Raw genomic sequence first — 17,943 nt, 5'->3', positions numbered from 1 at the left:
ATGTGAAAATAAACCACATTGAAGGTATGATCGAGGGATTATAAGTTCTCCCTCTTTTAAATCTACAACTTCCTGAATATTAATGGTACATAGTGACGATTAATGAACCTCTATGCCAAAACCAGTCAGAAGATCATATTATGAGGAGGTGTTAGAACAAAAAATTCGGCCATTGAAAAATAAAAGTATAAAGGTTAGTGTAAAAACTTAAACAATGGGGTTGAGTTCTGAAAAATAAAATAAAAAAACTTCCAAAAGACGCTGAGATTATAAAAAAAGTTTGAAAATGTCTGAAAAAATAGGAACTCCGAGTTTCCTAAGCGAAGATGAAAGACTGCAAAGAATTTTTTTACAGATCCAAAAATATCTTTATATAAGAAGAAAAGGAAAGTGAAAACATATGACCTCCTTACGGTACATTATCTCCACTACCTAACTCTATATCTTAGTAATAACTGTAATGACAATCGGCAAACACGGGTCATGCAATACACTATCAGATACGATAAGAGGAAACTCTTCGATTTCCAAAAGATGTGGCACTCACTTAAAATCTTCGATCTCCGAAAAGGGTGAAGAACACACTCCATGTGAAAAACGTGTTCATAACTAGAAGCAGTAACTTTATAATCTCTCCAAAAATTAGTGGCTAATATTCCTCCAAAAATATAATTCAATACCTCGACACATGTCGCATGGTCAGAAAAGGTAGAGACTAGATCACTAGCTGACAATCCAATATCTTCATTTAAAAGATACTCCTCTTTTTAGGGAAAGCGAGAGGAATACTAGATCACCGGAGATATCCTCGATCAGAGCAGAGACCTAAGATCCAATACCTAGGTCATGTCGCCTATCTATTCAAATAATATGATATCATCTCGATGAGTTGTTAAAGCTTATACCACAGAGCTAAAGTTGGCAAAGTATATCTTTTAGACAAATTAAAAAGTTTAAAAACACAAAATAACCAAAGTTTAAATAAAATGTTGGGTAAAGACTATATTTTAAATAAATTGGGGGTGAATGTACTAAGTTATCCTTACTATTAAAACTTAAAAACCTAAATCAAATCTATTGAATTCCAACCTCTTAGATACTTTTCTATCAACCTATTCCTCTTAATTAGGTTTTTGATTGATCCATTTATTCGAAATTGAAAACTTTTAGAATTTTTTTCTAGATTTATCCAGAATCAGCTGATAAGAATGTCCACATTATCCAATTCTGAACAATCGGATAATACACACATATACATTGGTCGATTGATCTTGATGTTCTTCAACACGAAGAACATCAACCCAGAATCGGTCAATGTTCATATAAACTGATTATGGATAAAGAAAATGCGTAATTTTTCTGTATGTTTTATAAGCTACAATCGGCCATTGTACACACGATTGTGACAATCTGTTTATAGAAAAATCCACATATAACGATTGTTACAATCAGACTGTATATGAATAACTGTCACAGTTGATTTGTAAATACAATCCACATCCAGCAACTGTTGTAATCGGCCTATAAATGAATAAATGTTTATGAATTCTTAGTGGTGAATGAGGAACATTAATCCATAATCGGTCTACGGCAACATGAATATCCACCGATTTTAATTTAATTCTCAAAAAAGATTCAAAATTTCAACTTTTTTCGAAATAACACTGATTAATATGGGACAACTTAACCATTAACAAAATTAATTAGATACTAGGTTTTTTATTTTCCTTCAAAATGTTTATTTTTGTCGTAGGTCTCCAATTAGCCACGATATTAAGATCTTATGGTTATCATCTACCATTCAACATCTACCACACGACGCACACGTACCCGTCCCGCAGATGTTCACTTTTTGGGCTGGTTAACCTGAGTAAAGGCCGAGCCCGTTCCCTAAGCCTGGTGGTGTTGGTGGAGCACCCATCACTCTCTAAGATAAGGTTTTTTTCCCACATACAAAGAAGAAAACTCTCATCTTTATTTTACACTGGAAAAAAAACTTGAAGACAAACAAAAATGGCAGCAACAGCAATGAGTGTAAACCTGGTTGGTGCATTCAGAGGACTCTCACTATCATCATCATCTTCATCTTCGTGTAGTTTCTTTAGAGGAGATTTTGATTCAATTTACACCACTACTAACGGGAACAAGTTATGTATATCATATCCTTTGTTTCAAAACCCTTCAATTCCACTGACAATCGAGTCTGCGCATAAGAAAGGAGCTGGTAGTACTAAGAATGGTCGTGACTCTAAAGGTCAAAGACTTGGTGTTAAGATTTATGGTGATCAAGTTGCTAAACCTGGTGCTATTATCATTCGGCAACGCGGTACCAAGGTACAAAAATCTCTAATTTTGTGATTGCTGTTGATTTTAATGTTTGAAATGTTACATTTTTAAGGGTTAAAATGATAAATCCTTTTTGGGTTTTGTTGTAAAGTTCAAATTATGCTGTTTTAGTGGTAAATTGAGGGGGTAGTGGTGATGGTGTGAAACCATAGATAACACTGCTTATTCTTTTCCTTTCTGTTTGAATATCGTTTGCATATTGAATATCTGTCTAGGATTGGACACGCGGAGCTTTATGTGGTACATTATCGAGTTTATGAAATGCTAGTTTGTGCTTTTTGAAAAATTTCAATTGGAAATAGACAGTTGAATTAGGTTTTGCTTTTAATGTTTGCTATCCAATTTTTCGGGGGTATCATAAACACAAGAATTGTAATTAACAGCTTAGTCTTTCCGTTACAAAAGAAGAGAATTGCCTGCCATAGTTGAACGACCTGTAAGGTTTAGGGGTTACTTAGAGTGTAGTTGCTTTTCTGTGGACTAAGAGTAGAAGATGTTCTAGATTATTATTTGGTATTCGAGAGTGTAACTTTGTTCTTCTTGTCCATATAAAACCCTCCATTTGAAATGTTACCTGGTCTCCTGACATTGTTATGCAATGTGTGTATAATCTTTGTGAACAGTTTGAAATATGTGCCCTTTGAGCCTCCTTGAAGTACCAAGTGGTGTGTGTCTTTGCTCTTGTTCACTGAGCTTCGATTCTTTTAATAGTTGCCACCGGTTTCATGTATATTTGGCTACATTTTTCTTTTTTAGTTTATTTGCTGATCCAAAAAAAAAGAAGGTACAATCTTCTTTTTGTCGAATGTAAACCTTGATTTGTGGGTGATGTTGCAGGTCCATCCAGGGAAGAATGTTGGACTAGGCAAGGACCATACCATCTTCTCTTTAATTGATGGATTAGTGAAATTTGAAAAGTACGGACCAGACAGGAAACAGGTCAGATGATAATTGTTGAAATCTTAAGTTTATTTTTAGACATGCAGTAATGCTTATGCTGACAATTTATGGTATGGTTGCATTTCAACAGGTAAGTGTTTACCCACGTGTGCCAGTGCCTGAGAACCCTGACAGTTACAAAGTACGGAAGAGAGAGGCCTTCAGGATGCAACGTGAGCGCCGTAAAGCTAGAAAAGAAGGAATTGTGTTGAAGCCTCAATTGATCTTAGCTTCAGTAGAGGAAGAAGGCTCTGAAAGTAACTCACTTTGTTAATCCAGTATCCATATGAGCTTGACTCTGAAGGCGATTGTCTTTGTTTTGCAGAAATCTGCATTTCCTTTTGACATGTAAGAAGTAGGCTTCTACAATTAGAATCAAGTTCCCTTGTTTACCTTCTTTGTGTATCATTTGTTTTGGATCCGTAAAGATATCAGTATACATTTAATCTTACAGAGCCAATGACAATTCTTGTTTTTTCTGTCTCTTCTGTTTGTGAATTCTACCTTTCTTTTTCTTTTTTTCCTTCAAAATATTGTCTGCTGATGATCTTGGAAATTTTATCTTTGGCTACTTAAATTTGGCAATGATTTTTGGAAGAGTTTACATTTCAATAGTATGGGTAGAGTATTAAACTAGCAGCTGCTTGAGCTGCCATGCCTGCTAAAGGTGGCTTAACCCTCCATGGTGAAGAAAGTGTGATTCACTTCACTTATAAAGTGGCTGCACAAAACCGGATCATTCAGAAAATTTACTTGCCATACTCTTTAGACTTGGTTTCTGAAAATAGTCAATTTTAGACAATGAAATTGCAATTACAGTAGACATTCACTTCTAGTAATGTCTAGTGAAATAGGCCAAACTAGGGGCTTGTTTTGTGAAATCTGCCTCCGACTTACTATTGCATTTTTGACCAAAGTCGATCAGATAGAGCTTTTAACTAGTTATCAGAGCAATTTATCACAGCAGGGTTGCACGGATCATTTATTCATCCTGCAGAAGACAGCAAAACTTTGATTTGGTTGCATCATACTTGGGCGTATTAGTTTAGATCGCGTCTTCCAGCACTTTAGACTATTAAATTTAAAATTTTCAAATCCAGATCGTATCTTCCAGAACCTTAGAACTTAAAACTGAAATTTAGATGAACCAATATTGACAGACTCAGGCACGGAACTTCTTCGTAAGACATAAATGAGTTTAAATGATACATACTATTTGTTTAATGCTTAATTTTCACAAAACCGTAGCACTAAAGCCACTTGATGTCAGATATATTTTCTGACCGAACCTAAATTATTTCAATGACCGGCGGATCCCCTCTTCCAGGACCAGGTTATTTTATAAAGCGGATCCCCTCTTCCAGGACCAGGTCATTTTATAAAGTTTGCAACAAAAAAAAAAAAAAGTTGGCACTTATATTCATATCAACGAAACTTTCTTTGTTCACCCACATCTGAATAAAATAGATCGATCAATGTTGCCTTTTACGCTGTGACAAATAAAACCTGTTACGGAAAGAAACAAAATACAAACAATTCACTCTGAGGTCGAGGAAAATGAAAAAAGTAAAGTTGCTGCAGGATAGAGGTCCTGCTTAAACTGCGAAATCCACCACACACTCAATGCAGTGTATACGCATCTACATCATTTGCTTCTAAGAGTTTCACCCAGATTCGTATGGACATTTCGACATGTTCAAAATTCATTCAATGACGTAACTACATCATAAACCAATTTCCGAGTCCTGAAACTGGTCCAACCTCTTCTAAGCCACTTAAATGCCTAGACAAACAAAAGGTGCGGCAATCATTCCTACAGTGCAGCAACCCATAGTTCATCTGATTGTTGAGCAGCCAGTGTCAGAGTTACTTTCCAGTTTAATCCAAAACTCTCTTAGTATTTCATTCCCAACCATTAAATATCAGCAGTAGTTTCAATGAAGAAAACAATTCCATTCAGACTCCCCAGCCATTACAGAAATAAAAATACCGAAAAATTCAGTTTCTTTATATACCAATTTAACACACACGGAGGACTAACCGAAAAAAAGCTTTGATAAACAGAGGCTTAGTAATAAATGATAGTTTTTAGTCATTATCAAGTAAAAAACTATAAACATTAACAGTGGCTCCAAAAGGGCAAATTCAATTTCCAACAAAATATACATTAGCAGCCCTATTTGAGAATTTTTAGACCTAAACATAGAGTTGAATTTCTTGTGACAGGCAGACTCCAAAAGCCAAGTACTCAAAACCAAGCTATGTATAACCAAGGCGCAAGAAAGAGGCAGTTAGCAATGTCACCCTTTAGAAAATTACAAAATGATAAGGAGAGATAAGGAGAGAAAGAACCTGCACACCGTCTCAATGGCGTGCTCTCTTGTTGGTGCAAGCTGGACATTTGAATTGCTTGATATGTTTAGCTCTAGCAGGGGTTATCTCCATACACTTTCCATGGAACCATGTCTCACAAATGTCACAGCAAATCCAGAACTCACGCAAATCCAAGTCCGGCTTCTCACCACATGCCCCGCACAAAGTACGCCCATCCACGTTCTCGTCTTCCCCGCACAAAGTACGCCCATCCACATTCTCGTCTTCCTCCTCTAGACCCTCTTCATCTTCAATTGGAGACATCGCTTTGGAGAACTTTACCTGGGTATCGGATACTCGCGAAATTGCTCTTTTGTTGGAGCAAGCTGGACACTTGTACTGCTTGATATATTCAGCCCTAGCTGGGGTTATCTTCATACATTTCCCGTGGAACCATTTCTCACATTTGTCACAACAGATCCAAAACTCATCTTCACCATGTTCACCACATGCCCCGCACAAAGTACTCCTGTCCTCATCCTCGCTGTCCTCCTCTAAATCCTCTTCGTCTTCCTCTGAAGACATCCTGGAACGCTTGGCCTGAGTTTCGGGAACTCGCTGCATTAGTTTCCAAATAAGTGATAGAATAAATAAAAAAGATGCCATCAAAGTTGGATTTTTATGGACATCCTAGGCGTACGCAATCCGGCACCTAAATAATAACACTTCTGGAAAGCCAAGAAACAGCATACAATTAACATTAAAAGAAATATTATTCAAGGTCATGGAACATTCTGCTCTATGTACCAGAGAAACTCTACTATCTAATAATAATCACAATCATACGTTCTAACATTAGACAAATATTGAAACAGTTTTTTACCACTTTGGACGTTGTCTTGGATTTGTTGCTGTTGTGCTTCGAAATTGAGTACTTCTTCTTTACTTTTTGTTTCTTTGCAGCTTCAGTAACAACTTCAAACACTGTCGGGAGTTCAACCATCATATTAAGTAGACGCTTCCTGCATCACAAATACAAGAGTTACCAGCACTCTCAAAGCAAAAGAAAATTCAAAAGGAACAGGAAACGATATTATATTTGGTCATAAAGCCTAAGGACATTTCATAAGAACTTACAAACATGTTCCACATCAGAATGAGCTTAGGAGGGGCTAATATACAGAATTCGAGACTAACTCGAGTCTGAGAAACTTAAATTATTTAACGTTGCCATAAGTTAATGGTGGATTACAACACAATCTGTAGACTGATAAGTTAAACTAACTATGGAACGAAAGCAATTCATTTCAAATCAGCCTATCAATGAATTCATTGAAGTAAGCACATAACTAACACACCAGCAAGCATCAAACATTAACGCACACACATAACCAAGTGATAGGGCAAGCTGGAGAATTAGTATGTCCTTACAAACTCAACCATAAACATGTACCACACAAAAAGTACTGAAGATATACATAATTACAAGGTATATACCTGTCATTTTTTTGGAGTCCAAATTTGGAACTGAAAAAGGAAGCAAGAGCATGTAACCATGAATCACTGTGAACAGCAACTAAAGCCAACCAGTCTTTTTCTTTCATACCATCCCTAGCGAAGTTAATACCCAATACAGGTTCTGGAATCTCTGGTGGAACTTCTTCAGATGGTAAATTAACCTCCCATTTCTCATTAGGAAACCCATATAAACACAAATTTTCCTTTTTTGGATCACACTGCCAGTAAAATTCTTCAACATCTAAAAGAAAATGTTAACCAAACAGAACAAATTAGGAAAAGGGTTATAAACCCTAAAATCCAAATTAAACAAAATTTTTCAAAGGGAAGTAATTAAACCGTGTAAAATTGAAATATACAGAGTAATTATTACCAATAGTAAGAGCTTTAAGGATACCAGCTCTTCTTCCTTTAAAATCTGAGAAAATTTCTTTAATTGTTGTTGGATTTCTTCCACCACCACCCATCTTTTCAATACCCTAAAATTCTTAACGACGACAAGAAATGAAGACTGAATGCAGGAACGAGATAGAGAAAAGGGAATATCTTTCTGTAAGAGATTTCTCCTGGGTTTGAAATATTGAGGACCGGAAACTACAGTTCTGATCAGATTTCTGCCGCGCAAAATGTTAGTAGTCTGCGTGTCAGTGGGTCCATGTGAAGTCTTCACCTTGATGGCGTGATGAGTGTAGCGGGGCACATAAACCTATCCGAAAACCGTTATATGTAATGTGGTCGGCGTACTTATCGAAACGATATTCGAGGGATTTACCGTTTAGTCCAGAAAATCCGACTCGGATTACTGGCTGGTCCAGCGGGATATAACAATTAATGGCTAGTCCAATAAAGTTTAAAAACATGTTATTTTACCTATATGTCCTGGACCACGTGATGTGTACAGTTTTCGTCCGTTTTCTTTTCAGTTTTTTTACAGTTGCATTCTCTATCTCTTCTGCAACCTAAATTGAAAAACGCAAACTGCTTCGTCTTTCTTCACATTCAGAAAACTGTTTCGTCTCTCTTCCGCAACCTAACTCAATGGATTAATCACCATTATCAGAAAAAGATCGAAAAATCACCATTATCAGAAACAAAAACTGCTTCTTCTTTCAGTATCTGACCTAATTTTCATTAAATTCAATTGAAGAAGAAATGGGTACAAGTAGAAAAATTAAGAGGACGATTACAGAAGAAATTACTGAAGTATCTCTATCACCAGTGAAAAGAAGAAAGAAATCTGACGATGATTCACCAACAGAAGTGTCCCCTGCTTCTGTCGATGATTCAGCAACAGAAACCTCCCCTACTGCTAAATCTCGTACACCAGTGAAAAGAAGAAGGAAGTCTACCGATGATTCACCAACAGGAACCTCCGCTACTGCTAAATCTCCCACAACAAGAAGTATGAGTAAGGTTCCTCAGGAAAAAGGTAAATCAAATCAAAAACAAAGCTTAATATGTACTTCATATTAAAATGCAATATTCCCAAAACCTAAAATATGTACTGTTACATATTGAAATGTAGTGTTGTTTAACTAATACATACTAAAGTTTAGTATGTCAATTTATATGTGTACTACATATCAATATGTTGTCTGCAATTTGTACTTCATTTTGACAAGTTATATGTTGTACCATACTGATATGTAATGTGTACAAAAGTTTTGGTTTACAAAAACAGCAAAAACCAAAGGAAAGAAAGCAGATGCTGCTCCTGAAGCAAAAAAGCAAAAGAAAAACAGCAGCGGCAACTGCTAGAGCAAAAGGAAAAAAAGCGACAAAGGCTGCTACTCCTTTACCACCAGCAAAGGGGGACAAAGCACTTGTCCTGAGAGCTGCTACTCCTTCTCCAAAAGGAAAGGGAAAAGCAAAAAGGGGGAAAGCAAAAGCGCCCCTGAAAGAAGGTTTGTAATGTTAAAACTGAAGATAATTCTTAATAACGAGGGGGCGCTGCCCCCTCGACCCCCGTAAATTGTGGTTCATATGTAGTTATCAGTATGTAGTTATAAAATTACCAGTATGTTGTGGTATTTGATATGTAGTTGTTTCATGTTCATGGTAGATACATTAACTACATATTTGATATGGTGTAGGGGAAGAGAAGGGGAAGAAAGCAGTTGCCTTGAGAGCTGCTACTCCTTCACCAAAAACAAAAGGGGGGAAAGCAAATGTAGAAGGTATGTAGTACAACTACATATAAGAACAAAACATATGAATAATATGTATCCTTAATAACATATGTTTATGAGTATGTACTGATGCATTGTTGCGCTTGTTTTTGGTATAAAGTGTTTTTACATTTTTACTGTATCAAAGCAGATACATATGTCATACGTACTATTACAAAATCGATATGTAGTTAAAATAATACGTAGTGGTATCTACTATTATATATCAATATGTAGAGGTAAATACTTATACTCTGATAACATATTACATATAAATATGTAGAGGTAGATACTTATATTCTCGTATGTACTGTTAATAATATGTAGTTTCAAGACTTGGTAGATATTACAACTACATATTGATGATGTAACTACATATTTGATATACCATATTGATATGTACTGTAATAGTTTTTGGTTCTTGTTATTGTGTAGGTGCTAATAAGCGTAAGAAAGAAGATGGAAAACCACGAAGTTTATACCGTGGCGGTTTCAGGGGCTTGTGGGGGCTTGCGAAGACTATTAGGACCACTAAGAAGGCTATTGCGAAGTCCACTGAAAACCTTGAGTTGAGTGAGTTGCAGCTGAAGATGATTTCTGAAGCATCATTCGGTAACCTGTTCCTAATGTTCTGGTACACAAGATTTGAGTTGGAATATTGGTTGAAGATTGAAGATGCAATGACGAAAATGTTACGCTGTTACGTTAGGGGTCAAGATCCAAACAAGCTTACATTTGTCTTAAAAGGCATGACCAACCGAATGAGCTAGTATCCACACCAGAAGAAATGGCACTTATTTATGGGATGCCGAGAATTCCAAATAGGGAATATCTTGATTATAGGCTTGCACAAGTCAATAAAAAAAGTGGATGGCGTGAAACAGAATTTTGCAAAAGGACTTTTCCTACTGATATGAAAGCTGGTGATAAAGTGACTAGGCCAATGATTGTGAAGGCAATCTTGAATATCCTTAAACGAACACCAATTAATCTGAAAAAGAAGAAGTCTGATGAAGAGTCTCTGCAAAGCGTGGGTGATCAATCAAATGAAGATTCTGAAGAAGACGAGGAAGACGAGGAAGATGCCGAAGATCTTGTTAGGCTTATCTGCTTGTATATGTGCATTTCATTATTTTTCGCTACAAGTGATGCAAACGCTTTGACTTAAAAATATATTGGTTTGGTTCTTGATCTTGAGAAGGCTAAGAATATTTCATGGCCTGACCTCATCCATTCTCATTTAGAGAAAGAGCTGAATGAAAACGTGGAATCCGTAGAACGCACAAATGGTTGTGCTATTTATTTGTTGGTAAGAATCTATTTATTTGTTTATTCTACTTCAAAATGTTTTTGTTTTATGTGTTTTCTACATTTTGATAGTATATCTAATACTGCATATCAATATTTTGCAGCCATGGTTTGTGGAGCATACCCATTTGGTAGCGCCCGAGGATATAGTGACAGAACCTGCAGGAATGTATGTGCCAAGAGTGGCTAGGTGGAATCATACAAAGATATGTGCTGAGTTCCTAAAGGATATTGGTATTTCTGAGTATCAGGTAAACTTGCCGTACATATTTTGACATAATAAAAATATATATTGATAAGTACACGTAGTTCGACATATTGATATGTAATTATTAGCATATCAATATGTAGTAGTTATTAGCATATCAATATGCTACTACATATTAGCATATCAATATGTATTAGTTATTAGCATATCAATTTGTGGTGATACATATTGATATGTAGTTATTATCATATCAATATGTAGTTCTCCCTGTGTATCTAATAGAGAAAGAACTACGACATGTTTTTTTTTTGGTAATATCTAATATGTAGTTGCTTTTTTACATTTATTTGATTTGTACCAGTTCCATGTTGATTTCAAAGATGAGATAACACACGAAGAAAGACAAATCCTTAATCGTATTTCAAGAAGGATTCAACATGAAGCAAATGATGATGCTTTTTGTTTAGATGACAATTCCGAATCGTAAGAAGAGAAAGAAGAAGAGGAAGAAGAGAAGGAAGAAGAGAAAGAAGAAGAGGACTCAGTGTTGGGGGTAGAAGATTGGAAGATTAAATACGATGATTTGAGGAATACAATAGCTGCCAAATGGAGTGAATTCAACACAATGCAGCAAGAGGGCGAACCGGTTGACGCTTCAAAGCTTGAGTTTATGTTGCATGATATTTACCGGAAAGCTTTCTCTTTGCAGAGAGAAGCCAGCCAGGAAGATTATGTTAGCTTGGGATGTACACCTACTCCAAGAAGCCCCAATGAAGAGTTGAATGTGGACCAAATAGTTGAGAACGAAATACAAGGTTCTCCGGAAGATCAAACAGATGCTAATGTCAACATTCCTAAAGTTGGTTTGTCAACACCGAAAGATCAAACTCATGCTAATGCCACCTCTGAGGTTGAATTGTCAACAACTTCAGTATTGAAGTTCCATGATGTTGAATTTCCGCGTTCTGAGGTTAAAAATTGGGCTAAATCTAATTTGGAGCAAAAAGTCAAAGAGATACAAGAGAAAAAGGGCAAAGAAAACACACAGGTAAGTAGCATATTAATATCTATCTGTGACATATCAATATGTAGTGGTATCTACCATTATATATTGATATGTAACAGTACATTCTTGTATACCACTATCTATCTGTTACATATCAATATCTATCTGTTACTTATCAATATGTAGTGGTATCTACCATTACATATTGATATGTAACAGTACATTCTTGTAGTGGAACATATTTATATGTAACAGTACATTCTTGTGGTGGTAGACATAGCAAAAACTCAAGCTAAGTAGGTTTTTGTTGACAGTTTCAATTGATTTTTGCAGGTTGATCAACTTGAAGTTAGGCAGGAAGCAGCAAAGGAGTTGCTTACAACTATGCTAGAAACGAAGTCTTCAGTTGTAGTTAATTCGCAGAAATTTCCAGAGTATAACGCCGGATTGGCGGCGGAAGAGTTTCATCTGCTGGATGTACCTTTGTTTACTATGATGTCGAGTTTGGAACACATTGAAAAGCTGTCTATGCCAGATTTTATAGAAATGGCAAACTCTGGCATTGGTGTTTATGTCGAAGAGTTTGCAGACCTCCTTCCAGATAACAACGATGGTCTTTTTGGTATTAACTTACGAGAACAATTTGATAATCTGTTTGGAAGAGATTTGCGGCCTTTACAAATTCCACAAGAAACAACTGAGCAACAAGAACCCATTGAACCGAAAGATGCAGGTGAAGTTACAGGTAAGCAACAAGAATACATACCTACAACCAGTTCAATAAGTCATTTGGAGGTTGCATCACAAGATCCTTTGGATGTTTCATCACAAGATGTTCTGGATGTCCCCTCGCAAGATGTTTTGGAGGTTCCATCACAGGTGAATGATATGTACTAAAAATCTCATTTTGTGTAGTTAATATTACACTACAAGACACTACATACTGATATGTATATCAGTATGGTAGCACTAGAAATCACTATACCATACAATCATATACCACTACATGCTTTCAAAAATGATTAGGTGATGTAACTATGTTTTATGCAATATAGATATTTATATATTTTTTTATGTTGATTAAAAATGCAGGAACAGTTTAGCCCAAGCCAGAAACAAAAAATGGTAAAAGTGAACAAAAAGCGTGCTACAAAGCCCGAAAAGCAGCAGGTAACAACACCCACCAGACCTGTTACTCGTTCTCATCCTGCAAAGAAGGTAGATGATATATATGAGAGTGGAAGTAAGTTATCACCATCATATAAAGGACCGAAAGCTGCAACAGCAGAAGCACTACCACTAAACAAAAAGAGAAAGCTTAAATTGCGCAAGTATTTCTGGAAACTGACTAAATCACCATTCTATAATGACATGAACGATGAACAAAATAGTACTCTTTCCACATACATCAATAATGCAAAAAATCTTAGGTGAGTTCTCAATTGACACTTTTATATTGATATGTACTATTAGTTTGTGTATGTACTTTTGATATACATACATATTTGTATAAAAAATACTGAGAAAGACATATCAGTCTGTACTGTTACACAAAGAATACTAACCTTTACGTCGTTTATTTTCTAGCTCAATTGCTTGGAGAGTGGGAGAAGGTGGTCTTTGTGTAAGTGGAACTACAGTTGATGACTTGGTGCAAAACGATTTATTAGAACAAGATCTTCTCAACTACGCACAATACAAGCTTAAAACCAAATTTCAGAATGAGCAACCGATGCACGAAGTATACAGGAAATACTTGCCTGTGTTGCATCTGGATCCGTCCGCTTAGGTAAGTTGTTATCTTAAACTGCATATTTACTACAGCACATATTCAAAAATTAAAAAAGTATGTAGGGGTAGGTACACTACATATCAATATTGCATAAAACAAAATTAGATATAAACTATTTCAAGTACATCCATGTTTTCAGTACAATGTCGAGTTCCCGGATAACCTCAAAGGAGCAGCACATGATTCTGTTTACAAACCAATATTGGCGATGGATGAAAGTATCAAGAAGATTCTTGTACCAATGTGCCACCACAATCTTCATTGGACGCTACTTGAGTATGACTGCGAAAAAATGGTGTTCAACCACTACAATTCTTCTAAGGCTGAATGGGGAGGTATTTGTTATCCACACGCCTGCAAAATTGCAGATTACATGTACGTACCTATCAACGTGTACTTGCTGGAGAAAACAAAGTAACAATGAAGAATGTAATAGTGAATGAATGTGAAGCACCTCAACAAGGGGGATCGCCAGACTGTCTACTGTTTGTGATGCATTTTATGAAGATGATGTCAAAAAGAAAATATGTGGGAGTGCCTTTGGGAGATGATGAAGAAGTGCAAGCGAAGATTCGTAACAAAAGGGTCCCATTAGCATGCAAATTGCTGAAAGCATCTCCACCAGAAATCAGTTGGCAGATGACACAAAAATAGTCTTACTTGCTAAAAGTAATCTGACAGTACATATCACTATTTACCTATTTTCTTTTCTTTTTATTCTTGGTTTCATTTCATTTCATGAGTTCAAGAATGTTCAAAAACATATATCTAATATGTAGTGATTTTTAATTTGAATTTGGGTTTAACTTTAATGTAGTGATATTTCAATTGTGTTACTTAAACATGATTTTGTGTTGTTGATACGAGGGGGCGTTGCCCCCTCGACCCCTGTGAAGATGGTGAATCAGCTGGAAAACCAAAAGATGTTCTAAATAATCTTAGTGGAAGATGGTTAAACCACAAACCAGTACATATTTAATTGTTTTCTTGTTACAAACATCTAGTATGGTTACACTACAACCACTACATATCAGTATGTAGTGGTAGATAATAACACTACAATACTGACATGTAATTTCAGTATGTAAATACTTCACTACTGGTGATAGATACTGACATTTTGATAGACTTAACAACATATTTCATTATTCGAAAATAACTACAATAACTACATTTTGATAGACTTATAATGTTTCAAAAACCAAAAGATGTTCTAAGAAACAACAAAAACAGTATTTTCAGTACACTTGTAATGTATGTACTGTAAATGAAATACTTATTAACCAAATTCAGTTGGTACTGAAAAAATCAAAAAGAAAAACGGTAGAATAGAACAAGGGCTAGAGGAAAGAATTGTGGAAAAGGAATCTGGCAACATCATCGATATAACATTCTGCTGCACGTTCAAGCCTGTGATAAAAGAAAAAGAGAAATCAGAACACTACTTGCTTAAAAGTACATTGTATTGTATCAAACTTAATTAATTAAGACATTAATATGTATCTGACTGAAATACATACCTGACACAAAATCATTCTTCAGAAAGTTCATACTGTCGGATAAGATTGCATGTTGCCTTGTTGTGATGAGTCTTCAAATTACAGTTTGAACACTTGACAGATTTTCTACTAGTCTCATATGAAGACTTAATACGTTTCCCCTTTTTCCTGCCTGGTGGAGACCTAATTACTTCTGCTGGGAGAACGATATCATCTACGTGATACTCATCGGGCCTGTGAGAAAAAAACAGTATCATATATGTTGCGGCAGTAGTCAGCAACCCAAGGCCTTCCCAAATTAACCATTTCTTGAAGACCTTCCTCGTATGTTGCAGGAGAAAGAGCATATGTCGCCTTTCGGAAAGCATCAGTCACTTCCTTATACTTTTCGTCAGACTTTGCGATAGGTAAGTTTTTGTCAAATGGAAGTAACAATATCTTTGATGAGAATCAGGGAACTCTTTGGGAATATATTTAACCAACCCTTCACCTCGGTCAGTCATAAAAGTGATTGGGCGATCATCATTCAAAGCCTCCTTCAGTTTCTTGAAAAACCATTCCCAGCTGATATTGTCTTCACCAGGTACTAAAGCAAACGCAAGCGGATAAAATCCTGCAAAAAGGAATTACTAGTTATGTTAAGCAACTAATATTGACACTACATATTGACATGCAGTTGGTTTACCTCTTTGTTGATATGTGAAAACCTGACACTACATAATAACATGTTAAGCAACTGATTGACACTACATTTTCACATGCAGTATGGTTTATCTCATACTCAGTAAGGTCAATATGTAGTATGTAGTATGGTCAATACTCATTGTCATATAGTGAAGTAAGGTCAATATGAGTGATCTAACTACGAGACACTACATATCAAAAAAAAAAAGAACCAGTTACCTTGATTGCCATTAAGACATGTTGCTGCCATGAGACCTCCTTTAAAAGTTCCAGTGAGAAATGTACAGTCACAGAAAATCATGGGACGACATAGTTTATATCCCTCTATACAAGCTCTAAAGCAAACAAAAAGTCTATTTAATCTTTTTGTAGCATCATTGAAATCGAAATCAATAAATGACCCAGGGTTTGTTTCCCTAACAGCATTCACCCACCAAGCAAGATCAGTGTACGACTTCACATCATTACCAAAAATCTGTTTATGCGACAACTCAATTGCATGATATGCGTGGTGATACTGGATTTCAATGCCACCACCAACTTTAAGATAATCTATGATCTCTGCTGGTGTTATGCAAGGGTTGTGCCTGACCATCTCATGAATTAGACTGTTCATGAGTTTTTTTGTAACTCTTGTATTCTTCAACATATAACCACCGCCACAGGTGTGCCTTCCCACATATTCCTTTATCTTAAAAACATCAATAGAACTACCAATGGCAGTTGCATGAAGCTTCCATGAACAACCTTTCACACTACGTACATCGGTGAATCTCTTAAGGTCATTCTTCTTCTTAATTACCTCATATCCAGTTCTCATGCAGTATTTTTGGCATGCTATACGTACGGCATCAACACCACCATAGAATAATTGATCTGTATCATCAAAAATCTTATCCCAACCATCTGAAAAAAACACTCTTGGGGCTTTTTTACCTTCTTTCAAATAACTATTCTTTGCACTGACAACTAAGTCTGCATTACTGTCAACTTCCATACTCCTAGATGCGCCATTTGAAATTACATCCACGTGCAAATCAAAGAAAGATGATTGCTTTGAAGAATGTAATGCAGAGATGCCCTGGAGTGTTACATCGGCAAGAATAGGAACTATCGCTTGATTCTGGAAATAGTTAACCAGAATAGTCGATGGAGTCAACCAGCTCCACATATTACAGATGCAAAATTTCAAATCCTCTAAAGTTGAAAACGATGTAACCTCATATGCAAAATGATATTGGTTATGGTATACATGAGAATAGATGGAGAAGTCTGGTTTGGGAGCAACGTCAGACATGTTAACCCTGTAAAAAATGACATGTACTGAGATGAAACAAAAAGAGTCTTTGTATTGACATGCTATAAGCAGTACGTATTGACATGTACTGACTCATATTGATATGTATTGGCATCTACTGCAGGATGAAAAAAGAGCATGCTATATGCAGGACGTATTGACATATACTGACTCATATTCATATGTATTGGCATCTACTGCAGAATGAAAAAAGAGAACGCTATATGCAGTACGTATTGGTAATACATCTTACAAGATCTGTCTAATGAAAACTAAACAGAACAGCAGCAGAAAAACGTAGAAAATACAAAAAATCAGATTACAAAAAACAGAACAGAAATCATAAAAAGAAATAATACCTTGTTCGAATCTGAGATAAACCTAATTCGAAGCTCAAATACCTAATTAAAACACACAAAAATCACGAAAATTACTTAAAAACGAACGGAAATTACTTCGAAACTGAATTGACATTGTAAATCATCATAAAACAGAAATCATAAAACGAAATCATAAAAACATAACAATGTACATCATATACAATTATCCTGATAGAAATCGGATCAGAATAAACCTAATTATTCATCAAGATTTCTAGAACAGCAGCAGAAGAGGATGATTGAAAGGATAAATACCTTGGTTCGAAGCTCAGATGACCTAATTCGAAACTCAGAAGAACCTAATTCGAAGCTCAGATGAAGATGATTGAAAAACAGTACCAGAAATTGAGAGAAACCGGTCTGAGAAGAAAAAAAGAGGAAAGAAACTGATTTGGTTTTCTGTTCTTCAGTTTAAGTTGCAGAAGGGTATGTTGGGAATATTTGAAAATTGGTCTTGTGTAAACCGCACGTGGATGGATTAGGGG

General features: G+C 35.9%; 2 protein-coding genes across 3 annotated transcripts; one reads left to right on the top strand and one right to left on the bottom strand.

The window, feature by feature from the left end:
* Positions 1-1,953: 1,953 nt before the first annotated feature.
* LOC113276641 (50S ribosomal protein L27, chloroplastic-like) lies at positions 1,954-3,770 on the top strand. Its single transcript, XM_026526266.1, has 3 exons — positions 1,954-2,334; positions 3,184-3,285; positions 3,377-3,770. The coding sequence occupies exons 1-3, from the start codon at positions 2,014-2,016 to the stop codon at positions 3,557-3,559; spliced, it is 606 nt and encodes a 201-aa protein (XP_026382051.1). The 5' UTR covers positions 1,954-2,013; the 3' UTR covers positions 3,560-3,770.
* A 1,586-nt stretch (positions 3,771-5,356) lies between these two features.
* LOC113276639 (PHD finger protein ALFIN-LIKE 4-like) lies at positions 5,357-7,778 on the bottom strand. 2 transcript variants are annotated; one of them, XM_026526264.1, is made up of 4 exons: positions 7,490-7,778; positions 7,096-7,357; positions 6,482-6,620; positions 5,357-6,216 (listed from the first exon to the last, which is right to left on the bottom strand). In XM_026526264.1, the coding sequence occupies exons 1-4, from the start codon at positions 7,581-7,583 to the stop codon at positions 5,650-5,652; spliced, it is 1,062 nt and encodes a 353-aa protein (XP_026382049.1). In that variant the 5' UTR covers positions 7,584-7,778; the 3' UTR covers positions 5,357-5,649. The 2 variants fall into 2 exon arrangements, with proteins under 2 accessions (XP_026382049.1, XP_026382050.1); XM_026526265.1 differs by having other exon boundaries at positions 5,357-6,198.
* Between the last annotated feature and the right edge of the window lie 10,165 nt (positions 7,779-17,943).

The sequence above is a fragment of the Papaver somniferum genome, chromosome 4, assembly GCF_003573695.1.
Source record: "Papaver somniferum cultivar HN1 chromosome 4, ASM357369v1, whole genome shotgun sequence".
Classification (NCBI taxonomy): Eukaryota; Viridiplantae; Streptophyta; class Magnoliopsida; order Ranunculales; family Papaveraceae; genus Papaver; species Papaver somniferum.
This window is presented reverse-complemented; position numbering and strand designations above follow the sequence as displayed.